The 27,268-nt window shown below is 39.5% G+C and overlaps 3 protein-coding genes across 12 annotated transcripts in view; 2 read left to right on the top strand and 1 right to left on the bottom strand.

Annotated features, from left to right (window-relative positions):
- Nucleotides 1-16,064, top strand: part of LOC139971577 (uncharacterized) — a 53,784-nt gene extending 37,720 nt beyond the window's left edge. For 3 of the 9 annotated variants that reach the window (XM_071978182.1, XM_071978180.1, XM_071978178.1), the window contains 3 exons: nucleotides 1,640-1,741; nucleotides 5,674-5,829; nucleotides 15,917-16,064. In XM_071978182.1, coding sequence (XP_071834283.1) covers nucleotides 1,640-1,741; nucleotides 5,674-5,829; nucleotides 15,917-15,921 — 263 coding nt within the window. In that variant the 3' untranslated portion in view covers nucleotides 15,922-16,064. The remainder of the gene's footprint in view (nucleotides 1-1,639; nucleotides 1,742-5,673; nucleotides 5,830-15,916) is intronic. The other 6 variants (XM_071978184.1, XM_071978179.1, XM_071978186.1 and 3 more) reach the window with 3 other exon arrangements.
- Nucleotides 5,836-15,046, bottom strand: LOC139971576 (uncharacterized). The gene is made up of 2 exons (XM_071978177.1): nucleotides 13,894-15,046; nucleotides 5,836-13,661 (listed from the first exon to the last, which is right to left on the bottom strand). Exon 2 carries the CDS (start codon nucleotides 13,500-13,502, stop codon nucleotides 7,761-7,763), a length of 5,742 nt encoding a protein of 1,913 aa, XP_071834278.1. The 5' UTR covers nucleotides 13,503-13,661; nucleotides 13,894-15,046; the 3' UTR covers nucleotides 5,836-7,760.
- Nucleotides 16,065-17,556: 1,492 nt separating the features above from the next.
- LOC139971579 (isoinhibitor K-like) lies at nucleotides 17,557-22,771 on the top strand. 2 transcript variants are annotated; one of them, XM_071978189.1, is made up of 4 exons: nucleotides 17,569-18,233; nucleotides 21,182-21,324; nucleotides 21,673-21,834; nucleotides 22,570-22,771. In XM_071978189.1, exons 1-3 carry the CDS (start codon nucleotides 18,167-18,169, stop codon nucleotides 21,784-21,786), a joined length of 324 nt encoding a protein of 107 aa, XP_071834290.1. In that variant the 5' UTR covers nucleotides 17,569-18,166; the 3' UTR covers nucleotides 21,787-21,834; nucleotides 22,570-22,771. The 2 variants fall into 2 exon arrangements, with proteins under 2 accessions (XP_071834291.1, XP_071834290.1); XM_071978190.1 differs by lacking the exon at nucleotides 21,182-21,324 and having other exon boundaries at nucleotides 17,557-18,233.
- The last annotated feature ends 4,497 nt before the right edge of the window (nucleotides 22,772-27,268 follow it).

The raw sequence follows: 27,268 nt of genomic DNA, 5'->3' as shown, positions 1-27,268 counted from the left end.
CGAGACATCTCTCAACAGTTCCACTCATATTTTCGCACGCATTGGTATCGCTTTTCTACGGAAGCTAATAGAGATAGGCACCCTTGACATCTATAATTTAAAAGTTACCATCTTGACGAGATAATATTGTACACACGCAAAAATTGCTTAAAATCTGCATTGACATGCGAACAGACATATGGTTTATCATATGTTACCGTGTCACTACCACCGGTCGGTCGGTTTTGACTGATTCACGGTTCCTCGCCTTTACCAGTTTTAACTGATAAAGCTTTGAGAATCAAGTAGACTGGTAAAGATCTTAGCTCGTCATAATTTGGGCCTACAGGCAAAAGATAATCAAATCACACCGTTGTCACCGTTTAGTCGCTACGGGTGCATCGCATAGTACCCGACGACATTCTCTTTAACATTCTTCCTGCCCACACTATCTTAAAGTGCGTATTGGTGGTAGTGTAATGTCATTATGTGTGGCCGCTCCTTTTCTTCGTTGCCTTTCAAATTTGATCATCTTGAGAAGTTATCACTTGTTCAAAGGATACACACGAAGTTCTGATTTAGAATAAAATCCATGTCCACAAGCCTTCTCGCCTCCTTCGGTCATCCTCGGAAACTTCTGTTCTCACAACTCGTAGATCAAAACAAGCGAGCCGGGGAGCAAGCTTTTGCCTTGTCGCGCTTTTGTTGTGGAACAAGTTACCATCAGAAATACGAAGCCTTACCTCTATCAGTACTTTCAAATCATCGTTAGAAACGTTTAATTTCAAACAAACCAATGGTTAAGTGTATTCAATTGTATGTTTGTATTTTGTATATGTTTTGCTGAGCACAATGAACCCCGGTATTTTGCGCTATATAAGCACCGGTGTAGTAATAATAATAATAAAATCAATATATCTGAAACCAGTGACGACAGGTACTATGTGAAACTATGCTAGCGCAGTTAAACACGGTTCATCAACCGATAGGATTATCACTTATACGCCAAACTGAACTTGCTAATAGACGATTCATTGGTCTGTGACCTTACCCATGCAACCTTTGACAATACCGAAGTAAAATGCATAAGCGGTGCTACCCTTCCACCAAATGATGTTTCCGAGTTGAAACCCGATGGAAACGATACTCGTTACCTTTGATGAGGTTGTTACCTCAGTACAACTATCAAATGCCAGCCCCAGTATAGTTATCTTCGGACCCTGCCCCAGATTGGACCAGTATACCCGAACATTGGTCCACCTGTTGGCCAGCGTTAAAGTTAACCTGGCGACTAGATTGGAGTGCGGGTATATGCAAATGTCAGCCTCTGTGAAATATGCCGATGGTGAAGCAGACAGAAGCCTGTTCGAGGATAATGTGTACCTCAACCACAAAGGTACAGAACGACTCATCGACCGATTACAAGTTCTGTGCTATACCAACTAAGCTATCAGCCCTAAGTTGCTCAGTGACAATGCTACATTGCTGTTCCTTTGTAATGCGTCTCTCTAGCCTTTTTTCATCTGTAAACTTTTTCCCCCTCATATATATGTTAAGTAACATATCGTTTGTAATGTTTGCGCTCCTGATGTAAATTAGGAATATTTGTTATTATTTGAGCACTTAAAAGTAAATTCTCTGACCTTGATCCTCCGTCCAGGGATTGACTGCCGTCTTGTGCTTTGTGCCTTGCCTGATTGTGCCGTCGGTTACGAAACCTATATTCCGGAAGGTGAATGCTGCTCTGACTGTAGGCCAATCGGTAAGTCAATATGTTGTAAACTAATGCAAGATTTTTTCAAACCAAATAGTCATATGTAGAAACTGATCGTTCATCTTTAAAAATGAATAGAGCGTTCTTATGACATACCACACACAGTACTACTAAACACTGCATTTGGTCTTAGAAACAATGTAAATTAATGAAACACAAACCGGTATACATTTTTTATAATGTCTATTTCCTATGAACGCAGTTTAACAACAGTAATGATCTAGCAGTCGCGTACCTTTATTTTGCAATATCAAATTAAGATCTTGAAATATATTGAAGCTTCAGCTGGGGATTCTATGTATCACTTTGCAGACTGTTCAGCCGATCCTCATAACTTTATTAGTCAAACCTGGTAAAGGTGAAGAACCGTTGGTCAGTTTAATTCAATTTGTGTGATGATATATTATCATGTCTTACACTTACGATCAGTTCCCACTAAGACGGAAGTAGCCTACAAACAGTTATAACCTAAGCACACAAACCTATAACGATTGATTGGACTAACGAGACATCTCTCAACAGTTCCACTCATATTTTCGCACGCATTCTAAGAGATTGTGGGTATCGCTTTTCTACGGAAGCTTATAGAGATAGGCACCCTTGACATCTATAATTTGAAATTACCATCTTGACGAGATAACATTGTACACACGCAAAAATTGCTTGAAATCTGCATTGACATGCGATCAGACATATGGTTTATCATATGTTACCGTGTCACTACCACCGGTCGGTCGGTTTTGACTGATTCACGGTTCCTCGCCTTTACCAGTTTCAACTGATAACGCTATGAGAATCAAGTAGACTGTTAAAGATCTTAGCTCGTCATAATTTGGGCCTACAGGCAAGAGAGAATCAAAGTACACCGTTGCCACACGCTGCTATGTTTAGTCGCTACGAGTGCATCGCATAGTACCCGATGACATTCTCTTTTGCATTCTTCCTGTCGACACTAACTTTAAGAGTGTGTCTTGGTGGTAGTGTAATGTTATTATGTGTGGCCGCTCCTTTCCGCTCGTTGCCTCTCAAAATTGATCATCTTGAGAAGTTATCACATTTTAAAGGATACACACGAAGTTCTGGTTTAGAATTAAATTCATATCCACAAGCTTTCTCGCATCCTTCGGTCATCCTCTGAAACTTCTGCTCTCACAACTTGTAGATCAAACAAACGAGTCGGGGAGCAAGCTTTTAGCCATGTTGCACCGTTGTGGCACAAGTTACCATCAGAAATACGAAGCCTTACCTCTATCAGCACTTTCAAAACATCGTTAGAAACGTTTAATTTCAAACAAACCTATGGTTAAGTGTATTCAATTGTATGTTAACTTATATTTTGTATATGTTTTGCTGAGCACAATGAACCCCGGGATTTTGCGCTATATTAGCACCGGTGTAGTAATAATAATAATAAAATCAATACATCTGAAACCAGTGACGACAGGTACTATGTGAAACTATGCTAGCGCAGTTAAACACGGTTCATCAACCGATAGGATTATCACTTATTCACCAAACTGAACCTGCTTATAGACGATTCATTGGTCTGTGACCTTACCCATGCAACCTTTGACAATACCGAAGTAAAATGCATAAGCGGTGCTACCCTTCCACCAAATGATGTTTCCGAGTTGAAACCCAATGGAAACGATACTCGTTACCTTTGATGAGGTTGTTACCTCAGTACAACTATCAAATGCCAGCCCCAGTATCGTTATCTTCGGACCCTGCCCCAGATTGGACCAGCATACCCGAACATTGGTCCACCTGGAGGCCAGCCTAAAGATAACCCGACGACTAGATTGGAGTGGGGTATGTACAAACATCTGCCTGTATGAAATATGCCGATGGTAAAGCAGACAGAAGCCTGTTCAAGGATAATGTGTACCTCAACCACGAAGGTACCGAACGACTCGTCGACCGATTACAAATTCTGCGCTATACCAACTGAGCTATCAGCCCCAAGTTGTTTCGTGACAATGCTACATTGCTGTTTCTTTGATATGCGTTTCGCTAGACGTTTTCATCAGTACACTTTTTCCCCCTCATATACATTTTTTAATTTCATTTCGTTTGTGAGGTTTGCGCCCCTGATGTAAATTAGGTATTTGCTATTATCTGAGCACTTAAAAGTATATTCTCTGACCTTGATCCTCCGTCCAGGGTTCATCAACCGATAGGATTATCACTTATACGCCAAACTGAAATTGCTAATAGACGATTCATTGGTCCGTGACCTTACCCATGCAACCTTTGGCAATACCGAAGTAAAATGCATAAGCGGTGCTACACTTTCCACTATCAGGCATGCAATAAATTGCCATGTTTCTGTTACATATGATGATTCCAGGTTGCACCCCCAATGGAAACGATACTCGTTACCTTTGAGGAGGTTGTTACTCCGACCAGTAAAACAATCACACACATGTGGGATGCCACAGGCGTGAATCCTGGGCCCTTAGCTCTTTGCTGTGTTTATAAATGACAATTAAAGGTCAACGTTTTAATCATTGCTCTGTGTATATGAATGCAGATGATTCAACAGTTTATATGAAGAGAAAGTCCATGGATGATTTAAATACCAAACTTATTGAGGATATGGCTAATGTTAGCAAATGGCATGTATGTTGATTGGTTCAAGATACTGTAATCGAGAGCATATGTTGTGAAACGATTCTGGGCGTAAAATTCTTCAATGAATTATCTTGGAATGAATAGGTCGATTCTGTATCAAGCTCCTATCCGGTAGATTGGCTTTATTTAGGCCAATAAACCATTAATTGATACCAATACTTGTATTCTATATTATAATGGATAATATTTTGAGGAAGCTTGAGTATTGTAGTTTAGTTTGGGGTATGAGTAGTGCTAGATATGTTCTCAGTCTTAGTCGTCTACAGAAAGTTGCAGAAAGGATTATTCTCAATGCAACATGTGATGATAGATCAGAAGACCCATTTAAACCTTTGAACTGCTCCCCACTCGAAAAAAAGTTGAAATGTAAAATATTGTCAATGATATATAAGTCATTAAATGGTCTGGCTCCACAGTACCTTCCGGATACGTTCAATCACATCAATGATATACATTACCATTCCCTAAGATCCACCACAAAGAATTATTTATTATTAGGCGGCAATAATCAGTATCATAACAAAACATTTTCCTATGTTTCTGCTAAGGAGTGAACCGAAATACGTAAGGAGTGTAAAAATGCCAGCTCATTAAACACCATGTTTCTTACTTTTTTATGATTTTGATCATTCCTTGTACTATTTTTTATACCATTGTAATTTCATTTTATGTTTCTTCTTCACTGTCGTCATTTTATACTCGTTTGTGTTCTTTATGCGTTTTGTTATGATTTTTGTATTATTATTCCAATGTCTCGGGGGAGATTACATTAACGCTAATCGAGTTTATCCTTTGTTGTTGAAATACATAAATAAATACATAACTAAATACAGTAGCATCACGTTCCTCTTGTAGTGGAACCGTGATACACACCTGACACAGTCACAGTCTCGCTGCAGCTTGGGGACTGAAGTTGAGAGCGGATCAGTCGTTCGGTTGTTTGGTTTTTCGTGCACAGGTTCTTTCTTTTATTTAAAAAGTATTCTTTAAGCTTACCTTCAACATGTGACAAGAAATTTATGGGTTGAGGAGAAGTGATTCTTTGCTACATGTACCGGCCGCGTGAGAAGTAAGACGATCTCTAACTATTATTGAACTTCAAGGACTTTACTTACATGTTACGGTCTCCTATCGTTAAAGTATATCCTTCTGGAATTTATAGGCATCCAAACATATTGTTTACCGTACGGCTACATTTTGATGAAAGCATATGCTGTTCGTAAATGTTAATAAATACAACCTTTAATTCAGCCTTCGACATCTTTATCTACTTTACCTTCGTGTAGTCTGCGGCTTGCCTCTAGACGTTGGTCCTTGTGATGGTGTCTACCATCGTTGGGGGTTCCAAGATGGCGATTGTGTACACTTCGCATATGGTGGTTGTGGTGGAAACGGCAATAATTTTTATTCACAGTACGAGTGCATAAATACATGTGGACCAAGTAAGGCTTACATTTTTGGGGGGCGAACAAGTTGAGAAAAGGTGGTACTTCGTCTTTGTTCACTTTTTGGTCACGTGACCAAAATCTCACCAAAATTACAATGTCCATACACAGGCCAATGGTATACTTAATAATTCCCAATATTATAAATGGTAACTGTCAGACAACATACCACAGAATTCCATCTTTATTATCATAAGCGTGTATGACACAAAGTCTGACGTCACAGAACAGGATGACCTACCACCTTTAAAGGATCGCAAAGATAGCGGCAGCGAGGGGCCTGGAAGGGAAAATAATATTTGCGCAACATTAATAATTTTCTTTTCTACTGTAATCACAGGTGGCAAACAGGCTGCAACCAACGTAGTATTTAGTTGCCTACATACACGCACCCATGTGTTTGTTTGTGTTTGTATGTTGAATGCAATGGGCGATCCTGTAATATGTTGTTATGTCGTTCAGTCACGCCAGGGCCCAAGCCTGAATCAATTTAAATAATCTTTGCATGGCTCCTTTGCATGTTACTTGTTCCATTGTGATCTTGCAATGAAACGCGGTTGAGCTAAGGATTCCTTAAACTGCACTCAAGTGTATATAGCTATGCATACTACTAGTATAGTACATGATTACCAATGGTTTTTATAAATAGCTAAGCTTCAGTATCTAAGAAGGTGAAATCGTATAACTACTTCATTTCGAAATTTTGCTCTCTTTTTTTATACGCAAAATTGTTAACGAAGAATTAAGATTTTTTCTCCCTACACTAAAAAGAGAAAATGTAGTTGATTACCTAAGTGAACAAGTAGCATATATGTAAAAGAATATGCAAGTAATGATTTAAGTCCCGATTGGTCATTGCAAAATCAATAGAGTATAAGTATTTAATTGAATATATTCTAACAAGAGAATTTAAAAATAGGTTAGAAATGCTTTAAGCGGTAAATTACCTAGGAAGAACTGTCACTCAGTCGGTTGGATGTAATAAAGCCACGTGAATAGACTAACGCCATAGAATCGTTTGCTTCGTGTGTCAAGGGTCACGCTCACGTGATTTCTTTTGAATACGCCCTCATCATGATCCTATCGATCTGAAGCAACGTATATAGTCAATAATGTTCTTACCGAACGTTATCTTCTGATCTGAAATATATCAGTGGACATCCACCATGAACTTTATGTAAACTCAAGACATAAAGAAATGTACAAAACACGTGGCTCGTTGTGCTTCTGCGCTCATGTTGTTGTTGCAACTCTCTCTTTCTCCAACATAGGATCGTAGACTATTTCAACTGGTCGAGAGGTTTACTAAAGAAAACAAACATACAAAGTTAATCTAACACCCGTGAGTGTGCCATGCGTACATTAGGCTTAGTGAAAAGCATACACAGAAGCTAAGTTAGGATACAGTAGATGTAGCTGGCATTTGCCGTATAATTTAAGATGATATGTTGACACACTTGCCATGAATTTACACTCTAAAACACCTCCCCGCATGCCCCCGTGACCCTTAAGTAGTAAAATTCACAACCTTACTTACCAACTATATCCAACTAGGGCAGAATTTCAATAATTTACACCGTGATCGCAATCGATCGTAAAGTTAGCACTTTTCTTAAGCAGAACAAATTTGGTGGCGCTATTCACCAACAACGACGCTACATTCCCAGCCCCAATGAGCTAACTTGGGGTTACTCATTCCCTTTAATTTCTTGCGACGTTGTCAACACTGCTCCCAATTTCCCAAAGAACTAAATACACTTAAAAGATTACTTACAGATATAAAGCATTAACTGAACATACAAGAACTGAAATGGATGTAAACATTTAACATACTGCAACTATATGCAGAACATAAGGACCAATAACACTTGAATACATGTCTTTGCTGAATGTAAACTAACAAGACCTATAACCTGACGTGCAGTCAATTACTCACTATCAGCCTCCTCCAATAGGCACAGTTTCACAATTGGGCGCTTGTAATATTGGGAACCCACTCTTATTTCTACCTGCCTCACCCGACCGAACCTATCTGGGAACACCTGTTCCACCCTTCCAACGGACCACTTCCCCCTGGGTAAGCTCTCATTAACCATGAGAACCAGGTCGCCAACTCTGAGGCTTCTCTTTTCCTTGTTCCACTTCTGACGCGTCTGCAATAATGGCAGGTATTCCCTTATCCAGCGCCTCCAGAACTGATTTGCCAAGTACTGGCACTGGCGCCATCGGCGACGTCCATATCCATCGGTCTTAACAAACTCTCCTGGAGCAATATTTGGATTTCCTTTCAAGAGGAGCAGGTGATTTGGCGTCAATGGTTGGTTATCTCTTGGATCCAAACTGATCTGTGTTAGTGGCCTGGCATTGAGGATTGCCTCTACTTCGGTCAGCAATGTGGTCAATACCTCTTGATTGATGAGCTGCTCCTTCACTAACGCCTTCAGAATGCGTCTCACAGACCTGATGATTCTCTCCCATATGCCACCCATATGGCTTGCTGCCGGAGGATTAAATTGCCACTCAATTTCCTTATTTAGCAGAAAATTTTCGGTTCTTGCGTTGTTCAGTGACTGCACCGCTTCTCGCAGTTCTCTTTCTCCTCCCTTAAAGTTGCTGCCGTTGTCACTCAGAATTTTCGCTGGAGTCCCGCGCCTGCTTATAAATCTTCTCAAAGCATTCAAGAAGGAGTCGGTATCCAGGTTATCGGCCAACTCTATGTGAACTGCTCGCATGGTCATGCAAGTAAAAACACATCCCCATCTCTTGACTTGGCTTCGACCCTGCTTCACCCACAGCGGCCCGAAGTAGTCAACACCTACAAAGGTAAATGGTGGGTTGTCCGGTGTCACTCTGACTGATGGCAACTCTGACATAAACTGGGAACCGCGTGGGGCATTTCTCCGCTTGCAGTCGAAGCACTTTCCAATTACCTTCCTTACTGCTGCTCCTCCCTTCAGTATCCAGAATTTGTTTCTGAGGGAGCTCCAGGTCATGCCCGACCCTGAGTGACCTACAAGGAGATGGTGATGGATAATGATCAGAGATGTCACTCTGTCATTGGATGGTAGTATGATGGGATGCATTTCGTCATATGCAACAGGAGCATTTCTCAACCTCCCACCAACCCGTAGGACCCCGTCATGTAACACCGGGTTAATCTTGTTGAAGGCATTGTTACTCCACAGCTTACTGACCTTCTTCTGCCTGAGAAGATGTAGTTCTTCATGAAAGGCCTTCTGTTGGACGTACTTGATTACGGCTAATTCAGCTTCTTTCAGTTCTTGCAAGGACAAGACAGTCTCCTTACATGGTTGTTTACCCCTGTATCGTGCTACAAGGTATTCCTTATACCGAAGAATCCAAGCAACCCCTCTTTTCAACCGAGTCCATGATGAGTATTTCTCCAGCAATCTGGCAACCACACCATTGGTCGTGTTAAGGTAAGTTTGCTTTTTCACCTTACATTCATCCTGGATATTGTCAGGTAATTCCCTCCCCTCTAGGTTTTCTATCCCAGAAGGAATCTCTGGCCAATTCTCCTCGGCATCCCACAGAAATGCAGGTCCATTCAGCCACCTGCATGTACTCGTTAGGTCTCTAGCATGTAGTCCGCGCGAACCATCGTCAGCTGGGTTCTGATGAGTGTCGACATACCTCCACTGGTCTACGGTACTAGCTTCTCGGATGGCAGCCACTCTGTTTGCAACAAATGTTTTAAACCTGCGACCCTCATTGCGGACATACAACAGGACTGTTGTGGAGTCCGTCCAGTAAGTTGTACTCTTCAGTGGGATGCTCAACTCCGACTGCAGAACCTGGCCGACCTTGACAGCCAAAGTCGCTGCTGTTAATTCTAATCTTGGCACGGTTACTTTCTTAATGGGACATACTCTGGCCTTGCCCATCAACAGTGTACAATGAACCTTCCCTCCGGAATCCTTTGTCCTCACATAGGCACTGACGGCATAGCCTCGTTCTGATGCATCCCCGAATATGTGAACATCGTAACTCACATCGTCGAAGTATGGTGGTTTGATGCACCTACTGATCTCAGCAGACTCTAAATCTGGTAATTCCTCTAACCAGTTCTGCCAACGTCGAAGTTCTTCATCCTTCACTGGTTCATCCCAACTCAGGCCTTGCGCACATAAGTCTTGTAGCAGAACCTTCCCTTCCAGGGTAAATGGGGCGACAAGTCCCAAGGGGTCATAAAGTGAGCTCGTTGCTGACAGAATACCTCTTCGAGTGTTTGGGACGTCTTTGACAGCAACCTTGAACTTGAACCGATCAGACTCCATGTCCCACAGTACCCCTAGTGTTCTTTCTAGTGGCAGATGAGTAAAGTCCAAGTCTACCACCGATGACGCTCTTTCAGCAGGAGGGACCATTGATAGTACTTCTCTATCATTGCTTACCCATTTGGTAAGACGAAATCCACCTAAGCTCAACATATCTCGCAGTTGGGGGATTAATCTCCTTCCATCTTCCGTTGTTCGTACTGACCTTAAGCAGTCGTCAACATAGAAGTTGTCATACACTGTTTGCCTAACTTCCTCATCAAAGCTGTCTTGATTGTCATCTGCAGTTCTGCGCAAGGCGAATCCCGCGCAGCTCGGCGATGATGTAGCACCAAAAAGGTGTACACACATTTGAAATTCTTGTGGTGACGTTGTGAGATCGCCTTCATCCCACCACAAGAACCGCAGAGCATCAAGATCCCTTGGTGCCACTCTGACCTGGTTAAACATTCCCTCGATATCCGCTGCAATGGCAATCTTCTCTTCTCGGAATCGAGTTAACACCCCAATCAAGCTATTGGTATTGTCCGGCCCCTGCAGGAGCTGACTGTTCAGGGATAATCCTTGGTATTGCGCCGCACAGTCAAAAACGATTCGCAATTTATTTGGCTTATTGGGATTAATCACAGGATGATGTGGAAGGTACCAGATCTCGCCTCGCTTACAGACATCTCCGCTCACGTCTACCTTGCGTGCATATCCCTTTCTCAGATAGTCTTCCATAACAGCCTTATACCGCTGATGGAGATCCTCATCCTTGAGGAGCCGCTTCCTCAAGCTCCCAAGTCTTGACTCAACCATTGTCCTATTATTTGGCAAGGAAGGTGGATAATGGCGCCATGGCAACCTCATCTGATAGTGCCCGTCTTTGAGAACGACGCTGTCTTCCATGATCTTGCGAGCCCTTTGATCATTAATAGAGTCGCATACTCTTTCATCTGCAGATCCCCCAAACCCATGGTCCAGCTCCCAGAAGCGCTTTACCTGTTCTTCGAGCCTTTCATGGGCAACATGATTCACTAAAAACGACCTGGGAGACCCACATGAACCAGCTAGGGGGCCCATTACCGTCCAACCTAAAGGTGTTCTCACTGCGTACGGTTCCTTTCTTTTTCCCCTTCTCTCTTCGAGGACCCAAAATGCCTCAGGGGTATCACTCCCTATAAGAAGTTGAACCTTCTCCCTATCCATAGTCTGGAACTCTATGTCCCTTAAGTGTGGCCATTTGTTCACCTGGTCTTGGGTAGGAATACTACGCTTTGTTACGGGGAGACTTTCGACTGACCATACATTTAGCAACTCAATATTCTCGTTGCCTTCCAGGCCTACGACCTCAAGAGCTATTTCTACACCCTTTGTCACAGTGGCAGGGGAATTAACAGTACTTAGTTCATATACTGCACTTTCTCCCACTATTCCTAGTTCTCTGACTAGCTCATTTTCACAAAGAGATGTATCACTGCCCTGATCAAGTAATGCGAGGGTAGTAACTTCTCTACCATTACCTCTTACTTTAACAGGCAATACTCTGAGACATACTCTTGGAGACTTTACTGTCGAGAGACTAACTCCTTGAGTTCTCTCATTTTTGTCCACCTCCCCGGAACCTGTCTGGGGACTCTCGCTGTTACGTTCAGTTGGGTAAATATGCAAAAGAGTATGATGTCTCCTATTGCATCCTTCTACCTGACATCCAGGTTGTAACCTGCAATCACTTGCGATATGCCTAGGCTTAAAGCAATTATCACATAACCTCAGTTTACGAATCAACTTAAACCTATCTCTTTGTGACTTGCTCTGAAAATCTTTACATGCGTCGAGGCTATGCCTCTGAGAACAACATGGACATTTCCATGCTACCTTGTATACATAGGTTTCCCTTTGGGAACTCTGCGTGGTTAATGTAGTCAACCTTCTCCCACCGTTCATGGGGTACTTTACTCCCCTAGGAAGTTGTTTAGTTTCCTTTACTTGTGTGCCCATATTTCTCCCATAGATACTGTTTGCTACCTGCACATACTCTTCCACAAACTCTGTGATATGCCTGAAATTAGGAACAATGCCCCTTAGCATGTTAGACTGTGCTCTTTTCGCCCAATCTGATTGCATATACATGGGCAACAATTTTTGGACCTTCAGCAAGGTGTCACTAGAATGCAGGTCTGCCAAGTACCCTGTTTGACTCAACGTTATCTCACATTTTCTCATACTTCTTGCAAGGTCAGACAACTCTTTGGCATCGTTAGGCTTAAGCTGGGCTCTATTTAACACTTGTTTAATCAGAGCATGTGCGACCACATGCGGTTGCCCATACTGTTTTGCTAAAATGTCCCTGGCACGCTGGTAGCCTTCTGTAGGCTCCATGAGCACACAACAACTTATGCTGTCCTTTACCTCATTCTCACAGAACTGCAACAAGTAAGTTAATTTAACTCTGTCGTCACTCACCTTACTGGCAATGCTTGCCTCAAAATTATTAATAAAGCTCCAGTATTCTACTGGATTACCAGTAAACACCTCTAACTCTGGTTTGGGCATGTGAACAGACAAATTAATGGCCTGCATAAACTGTGACAGATTACTTTCATTTGACAAATTTCCCTTGCCCATAGAATCATAACCAGTCTCTACATTATTAATGAATTCTGGTGCATTAGGATTTAGTGTAACACATGGACCTTTAACTTCCCTAGGCTTGTCACCAACCTTCCCAGTATCCTCAGTTCCTTTAGGTTCTTCACCTCGGCCATCTTCAGTACGTATTTCTTCTTGCCATATGTGTAGTTCGGCTTCAGCACTAGCAATGTCGTTCTCTACTTCAGCCCGAGCAAGTTCCTGTTCTAACTGAAATTGCTGTTCTCTCAGTTTCTGCATTTTAATAAACTGCTGCCTCTTCAGATCTGCCAATGCCTTCTTTGCCTTAGCCTCCTTCAGTCTGATTGATGAAGTGTCGCTTAGCGCACTACCCTTTGACCGATAGCTTCTAACGGATTCTACTTCTGTGTCGCATCTCGTTGGCCTATCATCTTTGTCTGGGACCTTCTGGACTTCCTGGAACCATTCTGTTATTCGTTTGTCAAACTCAACTTTGTTTACACGGTTAACTTCAAACTGCTCAGAGGCTACATCTGCCTCCTTCTCTTCCAGCTTACTGGCGTACTCATTATACCTTGTCACGTAAGACTCAAATATTTTATTCAGCTCAGCGTATTTCTTAGAGGCCAGTTCATAATTCATGGGGTCTGTTAAAAGCGCCTCCAGCTCCTTGTAATACCTGGCTAATAGACCCACATATCCACTACAGGATCTCTTCAACGTTGTAACGTCACTCACACCGCTATCTTCAACCGGCTTTGGTTCTGACTCAGCCATACCTGCACCGTTGCAGTTGTAAACCTTTTATGTAAACTCAAGACATAAAGAAATGTACAAAACACGTGGCTCGTTGTGCTTCTGCGCTCATGTTGTTGTTGCAACTCTCTCTTTCTCCAACATAGGATCGTAGACTATTTCAACTGGTCGAGAGGTTTACTAAAGAAAACAAACATACAAAGTTAATCTAACACCCGTGAGTGTGCCATGCGTACATTAGGCTTAGTGAAAAGCATACACAGAAGCTAAGTTAGGATACAGTAGATGTAGCTGGCATTTGCCGTATAATTTAAGATGATATGTTGACACACTTGCCATGAATTTACACTCTAAAACACATCCCCGCATGCCCCCGTGACCCTTAAGTAGTAAAATTCACAACCTTACTTACCAACTATATCCAACTAGGGCAGAATTTCAATAATTTACACCGTGATCGCAATCGATCGTAAAGTTAGCACTTTTCTTAAGCAGAACAAATTTGGTGGCGCTATTCACCAACAACGACGCTACACTTTACACACTTTGGTACAGTGGATACACATGTACAAAAGTTTTGGTTGTATTTCGGCTAAAATGTACTTTGTAAATCGGAAACAAACAGTATCCCAAGATGAGTCAACATATTGACCTTTACTTATGAAACTCATGAATTATAGCCTTCTACGAGCCTTGTTACCGTCTGAGCGTGTATGCAGATGTGGCTTGAACGTGCATGGGGTTGTTTCTGTTTCTATGCATGGTAACTGATAGGTGAATGTGCGGGGTTTCCAGCAAATATGCATGTTATATACTCCCCCCCCCTTCTCCTCCCTAGGCTCCTTTTCATCCTTTATATCTTTGATATCCTATAAATGAGCGGATGATACAGTTCTCACGGTGGATTACATATTGATGTGAAAGCAGTTGAATTCACTTTTGTACAATTTCTACTGTTTGCAATCACTGGAATATACGTAAATGTTAACAACTTTGCGGCCAGTTGGGACAATTTTCTAATGGTAATACCACCTATACTGTCCTCTCATATCACTCTTCAAAGCACTCATACTGACAGTATCAACAGTTCCTATAAACTGTATCTAATATAAAGTAACATATCATATTCATAATACTCACATCGTCAGTTTACTGTACTTTGAAGTGGGACATGAAAGTACAGTAGCCTATTTAGAAAACTGCCCAAACTGAATGGGCTGTGTTTTATTCTGATTCTTATTCTTTCATGTCACAAAATTAATGCAAAGCAAAGCCAACAGAAGCAAAAGTGTAGAAGCATAGTTCTAATATGCTTACAAGCTTACATGCTTACACCCTAATGCTTACATTTAAGCTGCTAGAAAATAGTATAAGTCCAAGGAAATTGACTTCTACCGATTTAATTCGACATCTCATCGATTTAAACTAGTAGATGTCGATTTAAATTGACATATACTGATTCATTTTACATATCATTGATTTAAATTGGTATATATCGATTTAAAATGGCATATACCAATTTAATTTGACGTATCATCGATTTAAACTGGTAAATGTCGATTTAAATCGACATATACCGATTTATTTTACATGTCGTCGATTTAAATTGATATATGTCGATTTAAATTGGAATACGTCGATTTAAATCGGTATATGCCGATTTAAATTGGTATATGTCGATTGAAAATGACATATACCGATTTAATTTGACATATCATCGATTTAAACTGGTAAATGTCGATTTAAATTTACATATACCGATTTATTTTACATATCATCGATTTAAATCGATGATATGTCGAATTAAACTGGTATAAGTCAATTTAAATCGACATCTACCAGTTTAAATCAAGGATATGTCAATTGAAAACGGTAAAAGTCAATTTAAGCTGCTAGAAACTTGAAGAAGTCGAAGGAAATTGGTATATGTCGATTTAAATCGGTATATGTCGATTCCCCACGGTTTGAGACTGATGGCCCTCCATACTTCTGGTGCTCACATTGCTGTAGAGGCTTATACATTGCATACGTATACGGTTTTATCACTTTATATACTATATTATATGCACTGATCATTGTATGTTTCAATGAAACTCTCTTAACACTAATTGAACTAAATATAAAATGTCAGAAATGATTGGTCAAATTCCAAATTTTAAAGTCAATTTTACCTGCTTGAATGTTGGCATTAATCCTAAGAGAGTTCAGCCATGTTTTGTCTACTTTTTACTTTTTTATTTGTTGGTGTCACTTTTAACACTTATCTGTATAATCTATTAGCATGCAGCTATGTCATTATACGTCCTGTCAGGCACACTTGTGAATAGCGCCATCTATTCGGTGTCACATACGCAAAAGATATTACGCCCATTGTTAGTTCTATGTTAATAAAATGATTCTTAAATGTTCTTCTTTCTGTCTTCTTTACTTTGCAGAATAAATCATCGAATAATAACATCCTATATTGGTGACGGAGCATCTTAAATTGATTTCCTTGCTTTGATATAATTTAAAAAGATGGTTTTGGGGTTACTTGATGATAAATAAAATACATTTATGAAATAAAAAGACTGATGATTCTGATGAACCATTAAGTGTGTTTTTACGGACCACTTCTATACTTGTGTCATGTATATATGTTCGTGTGTAAAGATTAATGTATGTTTGAGTGAAGGCCATCCTTGTGTCAGTTATGTTAGGTATTTTCTTTTATAAAAAGTTCAGCATTTCACGACGCGCTGGAGTTGGGACAAGAAAGGGAGAGGGGGGGTTATGGCTGCATGACGCTATATCATAGGTTACTTCCGAAACTGGATCCGCCTGTAATCACAAAGTGGTCCTCTCTCATCCCATAGTTGGACAAAATGGTCTTATATCATCCCACAGTTGGACAAAGTCATCTTCTATCATCCCACAGTTGGATAAAATGGTCTTATATCATCCCACAGTTGGATAAAGTGCGGCCCTCTCGTAAATCTCCAATATTTCAAGACCTAATAAATGCGGCCTACGAATCCTTTTCTATATCGAGCAGTCACGAAGAAGAATTGAAATTTTGAATGAATGAATGCATGTCATAATGAGAAAACATGAAAAAATGTTGTATATTGGGGTCTACCATAGTTATCATAGGATATTTCAACACACTGAGCAATCAGTGGACACTGCACAGGTAGAAGTTCTGAATGCTTAGTTCCCATGAATGTAATATTTCGTTTTTGTGTGTAAATGCATGGGTTTGGTTCGTCTAGAAAGGTTGTGTCCTGTGGATTGTATACAAACTTACACTGTGGCCCGCAAGATCAATGTTAGTGAGCCACCTTCTTCCTTACCCATATTGTTCTGTATAGCAGCTATATAGCGTCCTTCAAACACCCTAACCCTATAAACATGGACGACCAAAATATATGGTACCACCTGCCTCCCCCACCAGCCCCCCCCCCCCAATAAAAACCAAAAACAAGAAGAAGAAGAAGATTTGTCACAGGGGTTCTACCCGTAATGCGTAAGGTTGGCATGAAACATACATTTTTGAGTAGTCGAATGTGAACTTTATTTCAGAATACATGACAAAATTCGTGTGATCCTTATATGTCATCTGCCGTGCAAGCAATTATTTACGTAATAGATATATTTCCACTTTTGTTTTAACTTAAAACCAACTTACCCCTATCAACATAATGGTGCTAACCATAGATTCAGTTACATGGACTATTGTATAGGGGGGGGGGGGGTAGTAATTTCTGTATCAAACTCAAAATATTTTTAACATTTAAAGACATGTTAACTACATTATATTATCAACATTTGCTAATTGAATATTATCAAGTATGTATGTATGTATTTTAGATCCTCCTACAAGCAGGAACTCGCGAAGAAGCCTCATTGGCTTATCAAAGCCGCAAGCTGACCGAAGTAAGTATCTTACATTCATATTTAACGTCCATGATTATTAATTGTCAATTGTCAACAACTCCGTAACTAGACGACAAACATTAATTTTGGAGTGACTCGAACCGGGACCTTATGATTGGAAGGCACCGGCGTTAACCACTGAACACTCCACATTAAGTACAATTTTAATATTATTTTGATAGTTTTAGGCTATACCTGTTGAATGTATTTGCTATCATTGACGAACTGTGCAGACCCTACGATTTTAGTAATAGCAACCTCTCTGAGAAATGACGGTCTCCCGTCACCTGGCCAAACAACGGAAACTTCGGCTTTGAGTACAGCGTTTGTTTATGTTGCCGTGTTGGAAGAATCTAAACGTAATAGTAATTACTGATTTTGCGATCCTAATTAAAGTCATTGCCGACTTTGCAATCCGGGATCCCCCTCACAATTTTTCAAGGTCATTAAAAGTGACTTAAATCAAGTCGTATTTATAAAAAAAAAAAAAAGCTAGGACGTATTATCAAATAATAGATCAAAAGGAAGTGAGGTATCATACGGGTTAATCAGTGTAATGTGATATAGTTGTCCAGCTTTCCACAATGCGGTCGAGATATCACTTATCCATTAAGTACCGTCACTGTGCCTATATTTTAGTTTCGGCTTTCACGTTCAGAAATTTAAGAAATATCAGATATCATGAAATGGTATCGGTGTCTGATTTGCTTGCATGAAATATTTCAATATCATCTGAGGATTCGCTGAAGTCAGACGTCCAAGAAAATAAAATGAGATTATTTATAATCCTGTTATGTTTGAACTGGCCAGCGATTCAGGCTGAAGCTCCTTCCATTGGTAAGTGATTTTATCATTCAAATAGTTTATCAATTCCTTTATTTGTTCGCAAAAATAATCAATAAAACTCAATAAGATTAAAATTACCTAACCTACATTACGTAGTGTTCTCTATAAAGTTTGAAGGGAAAACCCTTGGCGATCAAACCTGCGGATATGTAATCCATCGCAAAAAGTAGAGAATATAGATTGAGTAATTTAACACTTAGGAACGAACAGGCGGTGTTGCTCCAGATTAGAGGGGGGGGGGGTCCCCTCTCCTATCATCTTCAGTCTGGGACAAAAAGTTCAATCTGGGGATTGTTTGCATGCAGCCGATGATGAATTAAGCAACTAGAATGGATCATATGAGGTCTAAATAAATACTCCTGGGCGAGCACCCCCAGAACCCGCTACATGGGAGAGGGCTTCAGCGACCCAATGGGGAAGGGGAGCACCCCATACTTTATATGATCGTTGATTAGCCTCAAAACCTCATATAAACTAACCAACTCTGACTAAATCAGTCGGTCTTTAGTAAATGTTTACTACCACAAACTTGCCATTAGATATAATGACCTAACTTATAGTCTACATATCACTGAGAAAACATCATTTGATGTTGTATTTAAAAAACAGACAACTATGTGTAAATCTTCCTTTCTTTACACTTGAATATATAGGGGGCAGTTGAGAAAATGGAGAAACATTATCGTCCAAATGTTATAGTGCTGTTTTTGATGTGCGTATAAAACTTTTTTATAGAATTTTAGTGGGTGCGCCTTTTCCATCATGACCAATCTAAGCGGAGCGCCACCATCGGTTGACGCGTAGTTATGCAAGATAATTGTTGCCAAAAATTGTCTCCCAGATGGCCGGAAATTGCACTTTCCAAGTCTTGTAAGTTGCATCTAAACATTCTTAATTTTGAGAGCTCATGTGCTATGGAAACTACACGTTTGGGGTTTCACTATGTCGATTATCAGTTTGGATAGCTCGATGTCACGTCTGACGTTTTGACACGTTTCGTTTTGTGGTGCGCCATGTATTTGAATATTATTCAAATTGACATTGTTATGTCCAAGCTGAGATCGTGGTAACGAAAGCGAAATCGATATGTCCAAAACGAAATCGACGTATCGAAAACAATATTCACTATAATGAGCTTAATTTAGAATATAAGTCATATAATACTCACAGTGTACTCTATGACGTATACACGGGGGCCACATCTTCGGCGTATGCCCTGGTTGATTTCCGACAGGATCAAGCCCCAAACTGGCACATGCAACTATATATATACAAGTTACTTCCAACGTCCCCCATATATACACGTGGCAGACTATTTTCGATTCTCCTACGCCCCCCCCCCCCACATCACCCAGACGGCGCGAACTATGCAACAACAATCATAAGAAATAAGAAAATTGGTGTCTCTTGAAATATTTCCTTTTCATATTAAAATGGATCATAGTGATAATCACCGGTAACGCGGCGTTTCATGTTCTTTTATAAGCACACGAACAACGAAAAATAGAAATATTGGTTTGAGCTCGGTTCATCTCCTTGATCTCATATTACAAGTTCTTTGCTCTACTAACTGAGCTATCAGCTCTTTGTTAATGAGGATGCTACATTGCTGTTTCTTGAAATGGGTTTCGCTAGCCATTTTCACATGAAACTTGTTTTTTGAAATATATATATATTTTTTAATTACATTTCGTTATCTATTATTTTTGCAAAAGACAAACAAATAATGTAAACTTCCACAACAGGGTGTATAACTGCCTACTGCTTGGTCAGTCCCATGCGAGTTTGCAACATGTGCAGCTTACCCAGAAGCTACCTGTGTAGACAACTACTGCGGCGGTTGTTTCACGGATTGGTTTAACGGTGACACGGAAGTGGATTGTGATAGTAAGTAGTTTTGGAAGCAGGAAAGCTAAGGTCTGATCTATAAGGAATGATCAATAATTAAATACATAGCGTGACAAACATTTAATTTTATGGTATTCCAGAAAGATGCTTCTTTAAAATATTGAATATTTCTATTTCCAAAATCGTGAAGGGAGTTTGGGTTCAGCTATAATTATCAACCGTTGTTGCATTTTCAAATGTTCCCAGTTTCATGAGAATGAGAGGGTAAAAGTATCCGCTTAAGGGACTATCATCATCATTACCATCATCGTCGTCGTCGTCGTCGTCGTCGTCGCCGTCGCGTTCTCTATAACTCTATATCATATTTATTCATTGTCTCATTTTTTGCTCTTTCACAGTTCCCACTTGTGAGCTTCCAATCGACCCTGGGCCGTGCAAAGGTTCGATTCAGAGATGGGGTTTCAATCCTGAATCGGGCGTATGTGAGGAATTTACTTATGGCGGTTGCCTAGGAAACGCGAACAACTTTGACACAGAGAGTGATTGCACCGATGAATGTGGTATGTATTTGTGATGACGTAATCAGCGATGTGCTTATAAAACAGATGTCTTGCATTAATTGGCAATGGCAGACTATTTTCGATACTCCTACGCCCCCCTCCCGTCTCCCAGTCTGCGAGAATTATGCAACAACAATAATAGGGAACAAGCAAATTGGTATATCTTTAAATATTTCTTTTTTATAATAAAATAGCTACTAGTGATAAACACTAGTAACGCGGCGCTTCATGTTCTTATATAAGCACACGAACAACGGAAAACTGACAGAAATTAAACACAAATTTTAAAAGATCAATAGAAATTTATGGTTGAGCTGGGTTCATCTCATTGTTCTCATATTACAAGTTCTGCGTTCTACCAAGAGAGCTAACAGCCCTTAGTTGATGAGGATGCTACATTGCTGTTTCTTGAAATGGTATTTGCTAGCCATTTTCACATGAAACTTGTTTTTTGAAATATATATTTTTTAAACATTTCGTTATCTCTAATTTTTGCAATTGACAAACAAATAATGTTATCTTCCACAACAGGGTGTATAACTGCCGACTGCTTTGTCAGACCCTGCGAGTTTGCAACATGTGCAGCTTACCCAGAAGCTACCTGTGTAGACAACTACTGCGGCGGATGTTTCACGGATTGGTTTAACGGTGACACGGAGGTGGATTTTGATATAGTAAGTAGGTTTGGAAACAGGAAAGCTTAGATCTGATCTATTAGAAATGATCAATAATTAAATATATAGCGTGACAAACATTTAACTTTATGGTATTCCAGAAAGATGCTTCTTTCAAATATTGAATATTTCTATTTCCAAAAATCGTGAAGGGAGTTTGGGTTCAGCTATAATTATCAACCGTTGTTGCATTTTCAAATGTTCCCAGTTTCATGAGAATGAGAGGGTAAAAGTATCCGCTTAAGGGACTATCATCATCATTACCATCATCGTCGTCGTCGTCGCCGTCGCGTTCTCTATAACTCTATATCATATTTATTCATTGTCTCATGTTTTGCTCTTTCACAGTTCCCACTTGCGAGCTTCCTATCGAGCCTGGGCCGTGCAGAGCTACATATCAGAGATGGGGTTTCAATCCTGATTTGGGCGTATGTGAGGAATTTATTTACGGCGGTTGCCTAGGAAACGCAAACAACTTTGACACAGAGAGTGATTGCACCGATGAATGTGGTATGTATTTGTGATGACGTAATCAGTGATGTGCTTATTTAACAGATGTCTTGTATTAATTGGCAATGGCAGACTATTTTCGATACGCCTACGTCCCCCCCCCCCCCCCCACTCCTTCTCCCAGTCTGCGAGAAGTATGCAACAACAATAATAAGGAACAAGCAAATTGGTATATATTGAAATATTTGTTTTTCATATTTAAATAGATCATAGTGATAAGCACTAGTAACGTGGCGCTTCATGTTCTTATATAAGGGGGGAGGGGGGCAGGTGATCGTGGAGGCGCTTTCAACTGCAGTGTTAGTGATATTGTGTTAAGCCCATAGCTGCAGTCTTTGATATATCTTTACAGTAGGCTGTAATTGAATATCACGTCCCATCATAGCGATTTATTGTAGAAATATGACGGGAACGAAATGGGGGGCGTGGTCCTGGTGGCACTGCCCCCGTACACTTCACCTCACTCACACACACACACACACACACACACATTATAAGCGGGTTATACACCGCCAGTGATGGAGAAAGATGAAATGAATGTAAACAGTAACTGAAGCTTGTGTAAATTATCGTAGTATGCTGTATATATATATATATATATATATATATATATATATATATATATATATATATATATATATATATATATTGTGTTTGTCGGCTTGTGTGTAAATTGGTGACCATAAGTTTCACAGCATGTGTCAGATTTTCTTTTTTGTCTTCTTAATTTCGCAGATTAAATAAAACCGAAAACCCGAACCCGACATCATTCTAGGTTGATGAAGGTGCGTGGCAATTTTGTAGGCTTTGATATCTTTTAAAAGATGGTTTTGGGGTTACTTGAAGAACTTAAATCATTCATGAAATAAATAGATTAAAGACTTAGATTCTATGATAAATCAATTTATATTTTCCTTTTACGGCTAACAGATATATATATATAGAGAGAGAGAGAGAGAGAGAGAGAGAGGTGGGTGGAGAGAGAGCGAGTACAAATCCAAGATATATATATATATATATATATATATATATATATATATATATATATATATATGTATATAAATATATAGAGAGAGAGCGAGTACAGATCCAAGATGAGCGACCACGGGTTCAAGCCAGATAAAACTATGCTAGAATACCAGTATATGTATATGAATCGCTACCAATCTGCTTGAGAGATTATCAAGCCCAGTATATTTGACCACCGACGACTCCTTAAAGATACATATGTAGCAGTTCTAGAATGCCATTGATATACAGACGTCATCTTAACCTACATATATGATTCCAATAACTTCAGTGATGAATATGCATATTCCTCTTATTGACGTAGAATAATGCATAGAACAGTCATCGGAACGCGTAGTATTTAGTTACAACTTCAAAAAGCAAAATAGACCAGATGTTATTTCTAAACCTCTTTAAAACATATAAGAAAAAGATAATTCCAAATAGGTTCCTCTAAAAATTTTGATAAATGAAACTGCGCTCACCTTTTTACGATCCAAGCGGATCACCTATAGGATACGTCATCGGAAGGGCTCAGCGGCTCTTGCAAATAAAATATTGGGGAACAGACTAGCTATGTAAACTAAAGCAAAAAAAAAGGGTTTCTAGAAGAAGACAAGCAAGTATATAACAGATCAGAAGCGTTTAAAATGACAAAAAAAAAATACTAAGAGGGGGAGCTGACTATACTGGGAGGCTGCCCCAGACCTGACAATACCACCCACCTGTGAGGAAACTAAACTAAGAAAAGAAATAAAAACGTCCCGGTGACTGGGCTGTATATATATATATATATAATATATATATATATATATATAAATATAAATATCTTTGAAGTGACACATTTATATATATATATATATAATATATATATATATATATATATATATATATATATATATATATATATATAAATGTGTCACTTCAAAGACGCGTAAGAAAGGAGCATTTCTGGACGCTAAAAACTCAATTGGTTACTTATTTATTGCTTTTAATACACAAGATTTTAAACAACAAACAGCAACCTTTGTGTATTCGACTTTGTTGACATCCAAATTTTAGTCTTTTTGGAGTAACAATAAAAGTGAATCATAAACGACCGTGAAACACAATCCGCATGACAAAAACTGATATTGCTAGGAGCTGAAGTATCGTTAAAAAAGAGCAACTGTTCACGGAGTCGATCAAAAATAGGAAAAAAGGAAAATATACTATTTCAACGTATTGAGTTTGTTCCTCTGTAGTTGTCAGTACAATATTTTCAACAACGTTAATTGTTTGCGATATTGTTTACATCCGAATACGTCTTCTTTTGGAGAAACAAACGGTAAAACAACCAGATCAGTATTGCACAAACTGCTAGTGCCAGGAGCTTATGAGCCTGGCGAGAAGCGAGAGCGAAGCCATAAAATACTTTATATTGATATCGTAGAAGAAGTTTGATAATACTGTTCACGTTGTTATATGCAAATCCGTTCACTTTATACTATATAAATATGAGACGCACTGAAAACAAGAGCCCAAGGGTACTGTGGTTCCTTGCATAGGGGTATATGACAATACACATAAGATTATCAAGCAAGATTGGGCTCAAATAGTCCAATTGTGGTCCTACATGTACCCATAAAGTAACCAACACTATAGCCAACACTTTTGTGATCACAAATTGTGATCGGATTTTTGATCGGAAGGCATTTTTGAGATCTGAATATGGCGTCGAAAATGTATGAAAGATAAGGTCACCTACAAGCGGGTCAACAGATATGATAAAATTGGTGACCTCAAATCACATGACCGTTAAGTTTGAAAATGTTCCACCACCCCATTCACAACTTGTCCCAAAATATCAACCATGTCACACCTTGGCATTGGGAGTTAATTGCATTATATGTCTAAAAATTAACTTTGAACTTGTATACATACATAACTTTACACACAAAGGTCACCCGGGGGTCAACCCATTGACATTTTTGATCGGTGAGACCTAACTAGAGCATCAAAACTGTAAAAATTCAAACATTTTTTATTTGCCCATTCCCCCCCCCCCCATACTATTTTTTTAACGTTAATTGACCTTTGGTGACCTCGGATCACATGACCATTAAGTTTGAAAATATTCCCCTTTACCATTTGCAACTTGTCCCAAAATATCAACTGTGTCACATCTTGGCACTGGGAGTTATTGTACTAAATGTCTGAAAATTAACTTTGACCTCATATAAACTAACACACAATGGTCACAAGGGGGCAACCCATTGACATTTTTGATCGGTGAGACGTGAATATAGCATCAAAACTATTAAAATTCAAACTTTTTTTCTTTGCCCATTTTCTCCCCCAAAATGCTAGTTTTTTAACATTAATTGACCTTTGGTGACTTTGGATCACATGACCGTTAAGTTGGAAAATATTCCCCTATACCATTTGCAACTTGTCCAAAAATATCAACTGTGTCACACCTTGGCACTGGGAGTTATTGCATTAAATGTCTGAAAATTAACTTTGACCTTGTATAACTTCACACACAAAGCTCACCTGGGTGTCAACCCATTGACATTTTTGATCGGAAGGTACCTTTGATACCCAAATCTAGCATGAAAACCAAACATTTTCTTTTTCGCCCGTTTCCTCCCAAAATTAGCACATTTTTTCTAATGTAACCTTTGACCTTTTGACCTTGGTTTCAGATGTAGTTTGATCACCTGATTAAAAAAAAAAACAACACGACAAGTCTGTACAGCCATCCTAACTCCGACCGAAAAACTTTGAACCCATATAACTTCGCACATGAAGGTCACACGGGGTCAACCTATTGACATTTATGATCAGAAGGTACCTTTGACATCTGAAAATAGCATCGAAACTGTAAAAATCCCCAAAACACTTAAAGGTCACCAGAGGTCAAATTGAGGTCAAGGGTCACCCAGATGCGGGTCGACAATTGGATTACATTGAAGCAACTCCCAACCCTAACAGACAATTCGTTCTCAAGTTATCGCAAAAATACTAGTTTTTTAACATTAATTGACCTTTGGTGACCTCGGATCACATGAGTGTTAAATTTTAAAATGTTCCCCTAACCAGTTCACAACTTGTCCCAAAATATCAACCTTGTCACACATTGGCACTGGGAGTTATTGCAGTTTTAATATTTCCGTTTTGTGGACCATAACTGACCTTTGGTGACCTTTGTGGGCACCAAAAACAATAGGGCACACCTTCTCCATATGGCGGATCTATAGTCCAAGTTTGGCCTCAATCCAACTTTCCCTTATTGAGATAGAGCGTACCCAAGCAAGTGTCACAGACGCACACACAGACACGCAGACACAGACACACAGACACACACTCACACCCACACAAACCTGACTACATAGGTTCCTTTTGCTAAAGCAAGGAACCAAAAATGGAAAAAAAAATTAGTTTGGTTGGTGCCTTGACCATAGTTATAAGATAATTACGTTCTTTTTGGATTAGGCCTAAACATGTGCAGTTATAAATCACTTCTTGTTGGCTTAAGACAGCGGCTTTTATATACCAAAGCCTTGATAAATTATTGCGTGAACGAGAAATTAGATTCAATGACCTGCACTCTTCATAACTAAATGCATACACGGTCATGATACGGAAAAGTAAAGGTGCCATATATCAATTTACTTGTCAGCTATCTATCGATGAGAACTTGTACTGCACAAATTGCTGCAGTGAAGGCTTGATAGCGCATGCATATTAATTTGACAATCTAGTTCGTAAGTGCTTTGGGATTTTATTAATTTATTTTACAGTGGATATGGTACAGTAAAGTCTACTTAACTTTGAGCACAAAGGAAGAACGACTATGCTATTATACAGGAGTCCATTGTAGACCTTTCCAGTACCGTGTCTTTTGTGAGGATTAACCGCACACCTGAAAACACCAGACAATACATTATAATTGATTGATAAATACACATATGATATTGCTAAAAAAAGCCTCAATTGGATGGGGTGAAGTAAGGTCTCAGTTTGTGTGTGGCCTTGAATAGACGGAACCGTCAGGAAACCTTCAAAGGAACATATAGCCTTGTAACAACTGTTGGTTAACAAAAATTATTACAACGCAATATTTGTCCCATATAATTTGCATGATTATGATACATTTCTTATAGACCATCGTAATAAAAACAAAATAAAAAATGACCATTTAAATTAATTGCAATTAACGTGTGCTCTGCGTGTTTGTTAATATGATTCTGGTCACTTTGGCTTTCGATAAACTTGACGATTAACGGTTCATGTAGAGACCAATGAGGCTCGTTAAAATCCAATATGATCCTTTAAAAATGCAATTATGCAAGTCATAAAAGTAATTAAAAGTTATATCCTGTTTGCATGAACCCGTAAGTATTCGGGCGTATCAAGATGAAAAGAACATACGGTGACTCAT

Source organism: Apostichopus japonicus, chromosome 8 (genome assembly GCF_037975245.1).
Source record: "Apostichopus japonicus isolate 1M-3 chromosome 8, ASM3797524v1, whole genome shotgun sequence".
NCBI classification, from domain to species: Eukaryota; Metazoa; Echinodermata; class Holothuroidea; order Aspidochirotida; family Stichopodidae; genus Apostichopus; species Apostichopus japonicus.
This window is presented reverse-complemented; position numbering and strand designations above follow the sequence as displayed.

Coding starts and splice junctions, on each gene's coding strand:
- LOC139971576 (XM_071978177.1), bottom strand. CDS start 13,502: ATGGCTGAGTCAGAACCAAAGCCGGTTGAAGATAGCGGTGTGAGTGAC.
- LOC139971579 (XM_071978189.1), top strand. CDS start 18,167: ATGAGATTATTTATAATCCTGTTATGTTTGAACTGGCCAGCGATTCAG. Junction 18,234..21,181: donor GGCTGAAGCTCCTTCCATTG/GTAAGTGATTTT, acceptor CTTCCACAACAG/GGTGTATAACTGCCGACTGC. Junction 21,325..21,672: donor CGGAGGTGGATTTTGATATA/GTAAGTAGGTTT, acceptor GCTCTTTCACAG/TTCCCACTTGCGAGCTTCCT.